Source organism: Hemibagrus wyckioides, linkage group LG05 (genome assembly GCF_019097595.1).
Source record: "Hemibagrus wyckioides isolate EC202008001 linkage group LG05, SWU_Hwy_1.0, whole genome shotgun sequence".
Lineage (NCBI taxonomy): Eukaryota > Metazoa > Chordata > Actinopteri > Siluriformes > Bagridae > Hemibagrus > Hemibagrus wyckioides.
The window spans coordinates 18,318,711-18,329,872 of record NC_080714.1 but is presented as its reverse complement, the minus strand read 5'-3'; the positions used below and the strand labels follow the sequence as shown (position 1 = coordinate 18,329,872).

Genomic DNA, 11,162 nt, shown 5'->3' with positions numbered 1-11,162 from the left:
TCTTTTCTTTGTGCAAACCAAGTAACATTGACATTGACAATGACATTTCTGGCATTTGGTAGACGCCCTTATCCAGAAGGATGTATGAGGTCTATATCAGTGAAGTAATGAAAGTAATCCTTTATAACACACGCTCCCACGCTCCCCATGACACCCCTCCAAATCATTGAATTCAGGTGTTGTTTTTCAGGGGTTGGGCTCGGCCCCTTAGTTCCAGCGAAAGGAACTCTTAATGCTTCTGTATACCAAGACATTTTGGACACTTTCATGCTCCCAACTTTGTGGGAACAGATTGGGCATGACCCCTTCCTGTTCCAACATAACTGTGCACCAGAATGACTGGTTCCACTTGCATTATATATCAAGGTCCATAAAAACATGAATGAGTGAGTTAGGTGTTGAGGAACTTGACTGGCCTGCACAGAGTCCTGACCTCAACCTTATAGAACCTTTGGGATATATTAGAGTGGAGACTGTGAGCCAGGCCTTCTCGTTCCAACATCAGTGCCTGACCTCACAAATGCGCTTCTGGTCAAAAATTCCCATAAACACACTCCTAAGCCCTGTGGAAAGCCTTCCCAGAAGAGTTGAAGCTGTTATAGCTGCAAAAGACGGGCCAACTCCACATTATATTTATGCACATGTAAAGGCAGATGTCCCAGTTTTGGCCTGGCTCACAGTCTCTACTCAAATTCAACCCAAAGATGTTCTATCAGGTTGAGGTCAGGACTCTGTTCAGGCCAGTCATGTTCCTCCACACCAAACTCGCTTTATGGACCTTGCTTTGTTCACTGGTGTGTAGTCATGTTGGAACAGGAAGCGGTCATCCCCAAACTGTTCCCACAAAGTTGCGAGCATGAAATTGTCCAAAATGTCTTGGTATGCTGAAGCATTAACAGTTCCTTTCAGTGGAACTAAGGGACCAAGCCAAACCCCTGATTTGGAGCGGTGTCCCAAAACGTTTGGCAATATAGTGGGTGTTGCTTTTTCCCAACCCACAGTTTTGTCTTTTCTGCATCATAAATAAGATGATGGCATGTGCAAATCTTATGAAGAGCATGACTTTTTAAATATTTTGTTTTACAAGAATAAAATGTCACTGACAATAAAATAATCTGTTATAGATAACTATACCACTTTAATCACCAAGTGTAAGCACCATAAAACAATTAGAGCATTAAAGCAATAGAATCCACACAATTTAATCTCTTTTATTCTAAGTCAACACATTCACAGGTATTCATAAATAACGTCCTAACTGATCAGTCTTACATTTCAAAAAAAATAAAATAAAGAACACATAGTAGTTTGTGAGGCCACTTGCCTAGAAAATAGAATACAAATGGCATAACATACTGATCATTATGTAGTGACCCATAGAAATTGAAATTAGAATAACATACCCAAGGTATTAAATTAAAATGATAACATTTGATTTTTTTTTCTATTTATCCAAGTGAATACTCCTTCCTATCTGAAGCATGCAGTTTGAAATAATGTAAATCAAAACTGGGATCAACAAGTAGTGTTCCCAAGCTGCCGAAAACTTCCCATGCCTAAAATGAGCAGACAAAAAGAGCAATACCTGCTGCTGGTGTGGGCAGGCAGGAAAACAGAATAATATGGATAGTCTGTGGGGTTCAACACTGAGCTAGCTGGCTTCTTATATTCTTATATTATGTTTAGTATTTTAGAAAACTGTACATGCCATTTAAAACTTTAAGAAACAATTTCTAATACAGGACTATTTTGTTACAGCACCGTTATCATTTACATTTAAAGAGTTCCTAGTGAATGTCTCATGTTTACTAGAAAGGAGACCTTTCTAAAATAACTTATATCAAAGTGTTTTAAAAACAGGGTCTATTTCCCTGCTTTTGACAAGCGCAGGTGACCCAGCTGTTCCTTTATGTAACTGTTAAATAGTCCATGTTTAGCAGTTCTACTAAATAGTATATTTAGCAGTTCCACTTTCAAACTGTATGCAGAGGGAAAAATGGAATTAATTAACCAAAACAACTTAAAGAATTAAAGAAAGAGTATTTGCCAGTGTTGAACCATTTTAGATGTTTAGAGAATAAAATCACTGTCAAATTTAAACATGGAAACAATATGTACAGTGAGGTCACCACAGGCAGATACTGCATCTGAATATCCTTTTCTCTTTTGTAAAGAGTTTGTCTGGTTGCATCAAGTCTGCCCAAAGCGTTTCTACAACCAAAAAAGAGATCCTGCGTATTGCCCAATAGCTTTATGAGAACTTGGCAGCTTGTGGAGGGGGTCCCAAAAACCCTCCAGCTTGTTTGGTTGCTGCACGAGATGGAGCCAGACCCAGCATCTTCTGGATGTTCTGAATGAGAGACAGGAATAGTTTTCACTACAACTGAGATAATAAATACACTACACACACATGCAATAGTATTAATTGTAACCTTGTTTAACCTTAATTGTAAAATGTGCAGTTTCAACGCTTCAGAGATTGTAGTTAACACATAACTAAAGCTGGTGAATAACCTTCTTTTGACTTTTCTCTTTGAACTGGTGGCTAAAGTGTTGAGCATTACCTGTCTAATAGACATGGTGCACAGGATATAGAGGAAGATGAAAGAGCAGTCAGTGTAATCTTCACCCAGAAGATTGCGGTGAGAAAGGCCTTGGATGTAGGACAGGGGAACAAATGGTAGCTTTGCTACAACTCGTCCATCAAAGCTGAGGTGAAAAAAATCAGAAAGTAAATCTGATGTCCAAATTGACAGATTTGCATACCACTCAATAGGACAAAAGGCAAAATCAAAGGAAAAAACACCACTCATTTATGCACTAATATTTAAAGGTAATCATTTAACCCACTTACATGGAATTGAACATGCCCATTAATGCTGTAAAGCAGAAACCAATAGCAAACATGGACTTCATTCGAACCTGTGATGAAAAATAATTTCAGTTTACAGCAGATAGTTGACATACAAAAAAATTACTTTTCTGCCAAGATATACATGATAGAGTAAGTAGATAAAATATTCACCATTGACAGGTCTCGATTGTTGTTCTTGAGTTTCTCTTCCTGCCTTTCTGTTTGACAAGAGCAAAAAAAAATTATTTCAACCTATTTTAACATTATACACAGCTTTCACACTACAGAGGCAAACAATTAATACCAATATTGCAAAAGGAAAATACAGTAAGTCCCAACAGTCTCCAGACATGGAGATGTCTATCCTACTCATGCTGAAATTCTGGGTGTTATGCAGCCACCAAACAAGCTGAAGGGTTTTGGGACCCTGTCCACATGCTGCCAACTTTGAATTTAATTTTCCCTATGTATTGTTAATTTAGGATACCTTGTACAATATCTGCACATTGTATATCCTGTACAGTAAGGTGTATAAGACAGTGGTGAGACCGGCTATGCTGTATGGTTTAGAGACAGCGTCACTGAGGAAGAGACAGGAGTCAGAGCTGGACGTAGCAGAGCTGAAGATGTTGAGGTTCTCTTTGGGAGTGACAAGGTTGGACAGGATTAGGAACAAGTACAGAGGGACAGCTCATGTTGGATATTTGGGGGACAAAGTTAGGGAGGCCAGATTAAGATTGTTTGGACATGTTTCAGAGGAGGGAGAGTGAGTATATTGGTAGGAGAATGTTGGACATGGAGCTGCCAGGCAGGAGGCAAAGAGGAAGGCCAAAGAGGAGGTTATGAAGCTAGTGGGTGCAAGTGTTGAGGATGCAGAAGATAGAGATAGGTGGAGAGAGATGATCTGCTGTGGCGACCCCTGAAGGGAAAAGCCGAAAGAAGAAGAAGAAGAGTATATCCTGTACAGTAACCGCACAGTGGAGGCTCAGCAGTGCTCTAATCTGAAGGTTGTGAGTTCGGATTCCAGTACCATCAAGCTTGCCACTGTTGGGTCCCTGAACACGCCTCTTATCCATCATCTGCTCAGCTCAGCTCAACTATTTGCACATTTTTCTACTTTGCTGCTGCTGTAACGTAGAAATTTCCCCACTGTGGGACGAATAAAGGTTTATCTTATCTTATCTTAAAGCTAAGTTGGTTTGGATAAAAGGGGTCAGTCAAACAAATGAACACGTGCAGCTTTTCTCTTACCTATCTTTTTCTTCTGTTGACGTCCAGCAGACTCTGTGATCGTCTCCTTCTTCTTCTCCACTTAAACAGATAAAAAAAAGAATGAACTCAAACGCCCTGTAAATGCCCAAGGCATTAATCTCTATGCTTAGATGTAATTAAATAAACAACTCAGTTTATACTTACGCTTTTTGCTTTGCTTTTCTACTTCAGCCTTGAGCCTCTTGTACTTGTCTGTGCGGTATACTAACACCCATGTTATACCTGGTCATTTAAAGAGAGAAGCATGGAAAGTGGAGGTCAAGCTCTAAACATGCACTGGACATAACCAGCTAGACATATATGGCTAACCTGAGCTAGTCATTCAGTCGGTTAACTAGATTCAATTTATCTTCTGACCTCGTGACAAGTATTAAAATATAGTAACGTTTACTTGCCTTCAGCCAGCAACGCCGTGCAAACAGATATGAAGACGATAAGTATTGTGTCTGCGAACATAGTACTCATTTTGACCAGTTTTGTGATTATATGACCGCGCTAGAGCTAACGGGTAGATACTCCTGTCGAAGTTAAGCGTCAGCATTAAGTGACATCATCAATATGCGACCGCTGTCATGCTATCAGTCTTGCTATCGCTCTCTAGTGGTCAGGATCTCTTTTTCGTTTCTTATCTTATCTTTTCTTTACTTTTCTTTTCTTTTGTTTTGTTTTGTTTTCTTTCTATTTTATTTACTTTTATTTTATCATCATCAATATGCGACCGCTGTCATGCTATCAGTCTTGCTATCGCTCTCTCATGGTCAGGACCTCTTTTCTTTTCTTTTCTTTTCTTTTCTTTTCTTTTCTTTTCTTTTCTTTTCTTTTCTTTTCTTTTCTTTTCTTTTCTTTCTTTTCTTTTCTTTTCTTTTCTTTTCTTTTCTTTTCTTTTCTTTTCTTTTCTTTTCTTTTCTTTTCTTTTCTTTTCTTTTCTTTTCTTTTCTTTTCTTTTCTTTATAATATAATGCATGGTGTTGTTGTGAGACATAGCTTTTAGACTATCAGAAGTACAGTGAAATTGTTTTCTTTGCATGTGCCACTTAATCAGTTTGTTAGGAAATTACAGTTAGAAGGATCAGAAGAGCCCTTCTGATTAGAGATGGTGGTAAATTATCTATCAACAAGGGAGACATTAAGGTCATAGTGAAGTACAATGCACAATCGCAGTGGCAAAAAGTGTAGGAGAACGGACACCAAGGTTGACATCTGTGTACAATACAGAAACTAGTTGGGTCAGTATGGGGGTATAAGGGGGGAGCAATGGAATATATGATATAATACTCACATGGCTTTGAATAGGACCAGCTGGACCACAGTTTTACAAATACACTTAAACAAGAAACAAGATTCAGGACTCTCCCCCTGCTTTTAGCTTAGGAAGGCACAAGTATATAACATATATAACAAATACTAGAGATGACTTAAAAGCATCATTAAATGGGCATTTTACGCTGAAGGGCCAAATTGCATATGGCTTATTCAAAGAAACTTTGACTTTTAGTTTGTAAGGTATTATTAGAAAAGCAGTTCCTTTATTTCATTGAATATTTAGAATTTTAGCTTTCTAGATAGGGTGCTAGAGTTAACCTTACTTATAGTATTTAGCCGATAGTCTGCAACCATAGTGGTACTTTTCTGTAGCTGTATCCAACAACCAGTGTAATAAGGCAAAAAATCAGTTTAGTGATCAATAACACATAAGTAAAATTAATTTATCTGCATTTATCTGAAAAGTACATTATGAATACACACACGTAATAATATCATCTAAAATCATTCACAAACTGTAATTCATTTCAAATTTATTTTCAGATAAAAAACTGAAATGTGAATAAACCCCTAAAACCAGTTACCATTATTATAATAACTGACCTTAAGCTATCTTATAATGTTTTATGAAGAATTATTGGCAGCCATCATACAAACAAGCAACAATGGGCCTCATTTATCAATCTGTTAGTAAAGTTGTGTGTAAATGTTTGTAAACAGCAAACATAACAAAACATTTCCATCAGATTTACTGGTCTAGTAGTTCCAGGATAACAAAGTCCACTAAAGGCGGTAGAGAATTTTCGTATTTAGCTCCTAAACTTTGAAATAGCCTTCTTGACAGTGTTCGGGACTAAGACACACACTCCCAGCTTAATGTAGATTAAAGACATCTCTTTAGCCAGGCATACACACAGGTGTACATCCCATAACCTTGTGCATTAATACATCTGGTCAAAAGCACAATTTCATCTTGTACTTGCAAACATTATGAACAGCAGCTACGATTATTCCTCTCCACTTGCTTCTCTTTTCCTACCCATCATGAGTCATCTAGAGTGTTCTGCTTCATGAAGATTTCGGACCTTCAGTGAGGTCCTGAGGCATCTAGAAATGCACCAGATCCAGTCGGATTCTGCTTCATAAAAAGATGTTCCAAATTCAATTCAATTCAATGAAACACAATCTGGATTTATGAAAAATCGACATATTGTTATTAAAATTAGGCTTCTATCAGACATATTGGATTATAGTGATTTCATTGACATTCACAGTTATATTCTATTTCTTGATTTTCATGCAGAATTTGATTTTTAACAAATGTGGATTTGGACCCATTTTCTGCAAAACAATTAGGACTTTATACAAAAATAACAGCAGCTTTATCAAATTAAAATATGGAACTTCCCCACGGTTTAGTTTATCTTGTGGCATTAGACAAGGATGCCCAATCTCCCCGTATCTTTTTCTGATTGCCTCTCAGGTTCTTGCCACTTGAGTTCTTTGAATGGTATTAGGGTGGCAGAAAGAAATTTTATTATCAGTCGACTCATCCCAGATTCCTGTTGCCTTAGATTTAATTGAATCATTCTCTAAAACCTCTGGCTTACATTTGAATATAAAAATGCAAGTTAATAGCCATTAAAATTGTACCACTACTCTTATTTGCAACGTTCCTGTTAAAGATCAAGTAACCTGTTTAGGAATTCTTATAACTAAAGACCGCAATATAAGATGTCCCTCCAACTTTTCCCCAATTATAGATGAAACTCAAAAGAAGCATAATGCGGGGCTCCAGAGAGATTTGTCACTGAAAGGCAGAGTTTTGCTTTCAAATGCTGAAGGTCTCTCCAGACTTACGTAATGCAGCACACTCTTTATATGTAGATGGCCCTACTTTGAAAAAGATTGACAGAATGTTACTGGATTTAGTATGGAAGAGGAGAATTCATTATATTAGGAATTCTGTATTAGTGAACAAAGAGGAATATGGTGGTATGAATCTACTTGATTTTCTACTTGAAAATCAATTGGCTAAGACCTTTCCTAAATGATCCTAATTCTAACTGGAATGCTTTGCCCTTCTTATGTATTTTCTAAAATAGGTGGTCTGAGGTTTCTTTTGGTCTGCAACTATGATGTCCCATCAAACTTTCCAACTTCCACAGACAGATGCTACTTTCCTGGTCTCTCATCTCCAAACATAATTTCACCCCACACACATACTACATCTGGAACAACAGGAACATTACTTTTGACAACAAATCTATTTTCTTGGAAAACTGCTTGAACAACAATCTCATATTAGTCGGTCAGTTGATGAAACCTAATGGTCAATTTTATAATTATACAGAATTTCTCTCAGCTTATTCAATTCCTGTATGTCCAAGGGAATTCTCCATTGTTCTTGATGCGGTTGCTTCCGGTGGTTATGATGTTAAGAAGATTTACTTCCTCAGAGCCTGTTGTTTCAGACGTTGTTTGATCCCAGACAAACTAATGTAGGAAAGATATGTTTTCCAGTCAGTCGCTACAACAATAAGAAAGTTAGAACTCTATTTCAACAACATACTGTAACCATTCCTCATGTTAAGTCTTACTGGGATGGTATCATTCATATCTTGCCTTGGAAAAAAAGTTTGGACTCTACCTTCCAAATATATTTGAACTAATAAAGCAAGAGAAATCTCTTTGGAATTGCTTTATAAACACTGCCCAGTTAAATCTTATCTTTTCTATAAGGTTTAAAAGGAGCATTGACACCAACCGCTCTTTCTGTAATTCCTGTCCTGAGACAATTGTGCATTAATTCTGGACATGTACTTATACTGAAGGGTTTTGGTTTGATGTGCTTGGTTTCATTCAAATCAAAATTCACAATGATTTCTGCTTTTCTTTTAAAGACATTTGGTGGGGGGGGGGTTAATTACAAGAAGGAGGGGAGTGACAAATATTTTATAATAAATGTTATCTTTATATTTGCTCAAATCTATATTCATAAATGTAAAGTTACTAATAATAAACCACTCTTTATGGCGTTCAAAAATGACACTGTAAGATATTTGGAAAGCATAGAATTTTCAAAAAATAGCAAGGCTTTAGAAATGCTACGGCTCCGTGAGTGTTATGACATAAGTCTTTAATTTTATTTATTTATTTATTTATTTATTTATGTGCCCCATTGCTGATGTTGTCTGTGTGTACTCTTATATGTTATAATTGTTAAGTTCTCTGCTGTTCTGTGTTTGTATTTACCCCCCACTCCCCCCCCCCCTCCAAAAAAAAAGCAATACGTATCGGACAATTTTACGTAGCAGAATCAGCCGTGACGCTATAAAGCGCTGCCATAGTAACAGTTACTGGACCGTGTTATTTCAGAGCTGGTATCGCGTTAGGAGGATTTGGACAACAACCTCATTACAAACTACTACAAACACAAACCTAAACTTCTTTTTCACCCGATAGGTGAGTGAATATTAAAAACATAGATCCGATTTTAAATGATATATAACATTAATAAACGACTGCGGTTGTCACGAAATACAAAAACAAATGGTTTGAAACAGTCGAGCACATCACACCGACTCTTTGTAGACGGCTAATGAGGGAAATTTACTAGCCGATGAATCCTAATTGTGTAAAAACTGATTAATATCGCGGTCATAATGACCTCTAGTGGTGAAAGCCGGTATTGTTTATCTTTTCTGTTTTCTGAACTTTTTGTTTTTGTTTGAGAGCTGTGAAAATGAGCCAGAATGTCCACATATATTGCTAACTGTTCATTTTCCACAGTTTTACAGAACATTTTTGAAAATGGTGGATGTATTGAACCACAATTTCAAAGAGAAAGCAGATATCCGTGCTTTAAATGGATTCTTTGCAGGTAGGACACACACACACACACACACATAAAAGTAATCGTTTAAGTTAAGTCTCTCTCGAAATATGTAGTTTTGGAAACAGTTAATACAAGAACTGTACAAAATACTGTAAAATGAATAACATTCATGTAGTCATGTAGCCCTAACTGAGCTTTTAACTCCAGATACGCCCAGCTTCGTGCCTGCACCTGATGATGGCGTCTGGGAAGATTCTATGGATGCAGCTTTTCCTGGCCCTCTTATGAGGTGAAACCCTCTTTCTCATTGTACACTCACAGGTTATAAGCAGGAATATTTTAAATCATATCGAAAGGCATTTCAGATGTGTGCTGGGTAATCCTCATGCAGTAATCCCACTGTTCCAACATGTGTTGCAGCAATGCGATGGACAAAAAGGATCTGTATCAGTACATCCAGTGCCAGGCAAACAAGTGTCTCCAGCATGCTGACCAAGCTGACAACAAGGAGGCTTACTTATATTGGCAGATGATGGACTTGTTCTGCCACAACAATGGAGTAAGTGTGATAGTTATAGTTATTGTACGTATGGTATTTGATTTTGTAAGCAAATATTTTTTCATGAAAGATCAATATGTGGAACATCATGATATTTCTTTTGCAGAAAGTGATAATGGCTCAGATCGCTACAACTCTCTTCAAGAGCTACAGCTTACTGAGGAAGAAGACATCAAATGTCAGTATATCACACAACAGGATCAGCATCTGTCTGTACATGATTGTGCATTGTTTTTGCAAACATTCTGACTAACTCGAAATTTTCTGCTGCAGCTCCATGAATTCAAGACCCTGAGCAAATGGTGTCTTCCTCTGGCACAGCTCTTGTGCTCCTCTGCCCCAGCCGATGATCACAGAGAAGCTGTTATTAAGATGGGAGATGATCTCGGTATTGATAAACACCACAGTAACCTCATATTTCTGAAAATGCTGTAATCATTTCTTTAACTGTTTTCTCATATGCATGTTTGATCTTTCGCCTACAGCCAGCAGGAAACTGACATACGCTGCGCACATCTGCTACGTGGCGGCAAAAGTGGAGCTGGGGACACGGAGTCAGTTTGACCTAATCGGATGCGACAGGTATTTGCTTGTATATGTGTGTGTGTGTGTGTGTGTGTGAGAAAGAGAGAGAGAGAGAGAGAGAGAGAGAAAGAGAGTGGCGAGAGGTGTTTTGTGTTTTTCCTGATTGCTACTGACACATTTTTCTATTTGCACCAGTCTGCCATTTGGTATGACAGTCCTGACAGCAGCCATTGAGAGAACAGAGGTTTACGAATACGTGCTGTCGCTGACCTCAGGCCTGGCACAGCCAAACTTCCAGGTTGGAATTCCTCTTCTTTTCAGTTTCATGGGTACTGACCGGTCAAGTTTAAACATTGAATACTAAGGATGAATGACTCTGTCTTCCTTAGATGTACAAGTTGTGTAATGCCAACCGTTTAGTCTTCGCTGACTTTCCTGATGAAGCTCTTCAATACTATGAGGTCATCGCCAGGGCAGTCATCACCTTCCCCAACAGCTTCAAAAAGAGCTTCACTGAACGGCTCATTTCGGTAAATAAGATTATTAATGATTGTTAAATGGTTTCCAGGTTTTAAATGCAAAATATGTACAGTCTTCATGACTAATGTAACTTTCCTCATTTGTCTTGTAGCGCTTTATCAATTTGCGAGGAAATGGAGAAGTACCTGAGTGGATGCAAGAGGTTATGCAGCTGCACAGACTCAAAGTCGGGGATGCAAACGCTAATGCTGTCCCAGAGCAGCACGCAACATCTACCACCTCTGAATTTCAGGACTCAGAAAATGCAAAGAGTGACGGAAGTAACTCGAGTGACTCGAGTGACAGAAGTAACTCGAGTGAAGGAAGTAACT

General features: G+C 38.0%; 1 protein-coding gene across 1 annotated transcript; it reads right to left on the bottom strand.

The window, feature by feature from the left end:
* Window positions 1-1,191: 1,191 nt before the first annotated feature.
* On the bottom strand, window positions 1,192-4,680 carry tmco1 (transmembrane and coiled-coil domains 1). Its single transcript, XM_058390779.1, has 7 exons — window positions 4,522-4,680; window positions 4,271-4,348; window positions 4,106-4,165; window positions 3,026-3,072; window positions 2,855-2,922; window positions 2,565-2,709; window positions 1,192-2,350 (listed from the first exon to the last, which is right to left on the bottom strand). The coding sequence occupies exons 1-7, from the start codon at window positions 4,589-4,591 to the stop codon at window positions 2,252-2,254; spliced, it is 567 nt and encodes a 188-aa protein (XP_058246762.1). The 5' UTR covers window positions 4,592-4,680; the 3' UTR covers window positions 1,192-2,251.
* Window positions 4,681-11,162: the final 6,482 nt, after the last annotated feature.

What these genes read in the sequence shown, in the direction of transcription:
- tmco1 (XM_058390779.1), bottom strand. Translation starts at nt 4,591, where the DNA reads ATGAGTACTATGTTCGCAGACACAATACTTATCGTCTTCATATCTGTT. An exon ending in CACGGCGTTGCTGGCTGAAG is followed by an intron (nt 4,349 to 4,521) that starts GCAAGTAAACGT and finishes TTAAATGACCAG; the next exon opens with GTATAACATGGGTGTTAGTA. An exon ending in ACAATCGAGACCTGTCAATG is followed by an intron (nt 2,923 to 3,025) that starts GTGAATATTTTA and finishes TTTTCATCACAG; the next exon opens with GTTCGAATGAAGTCCATGTT.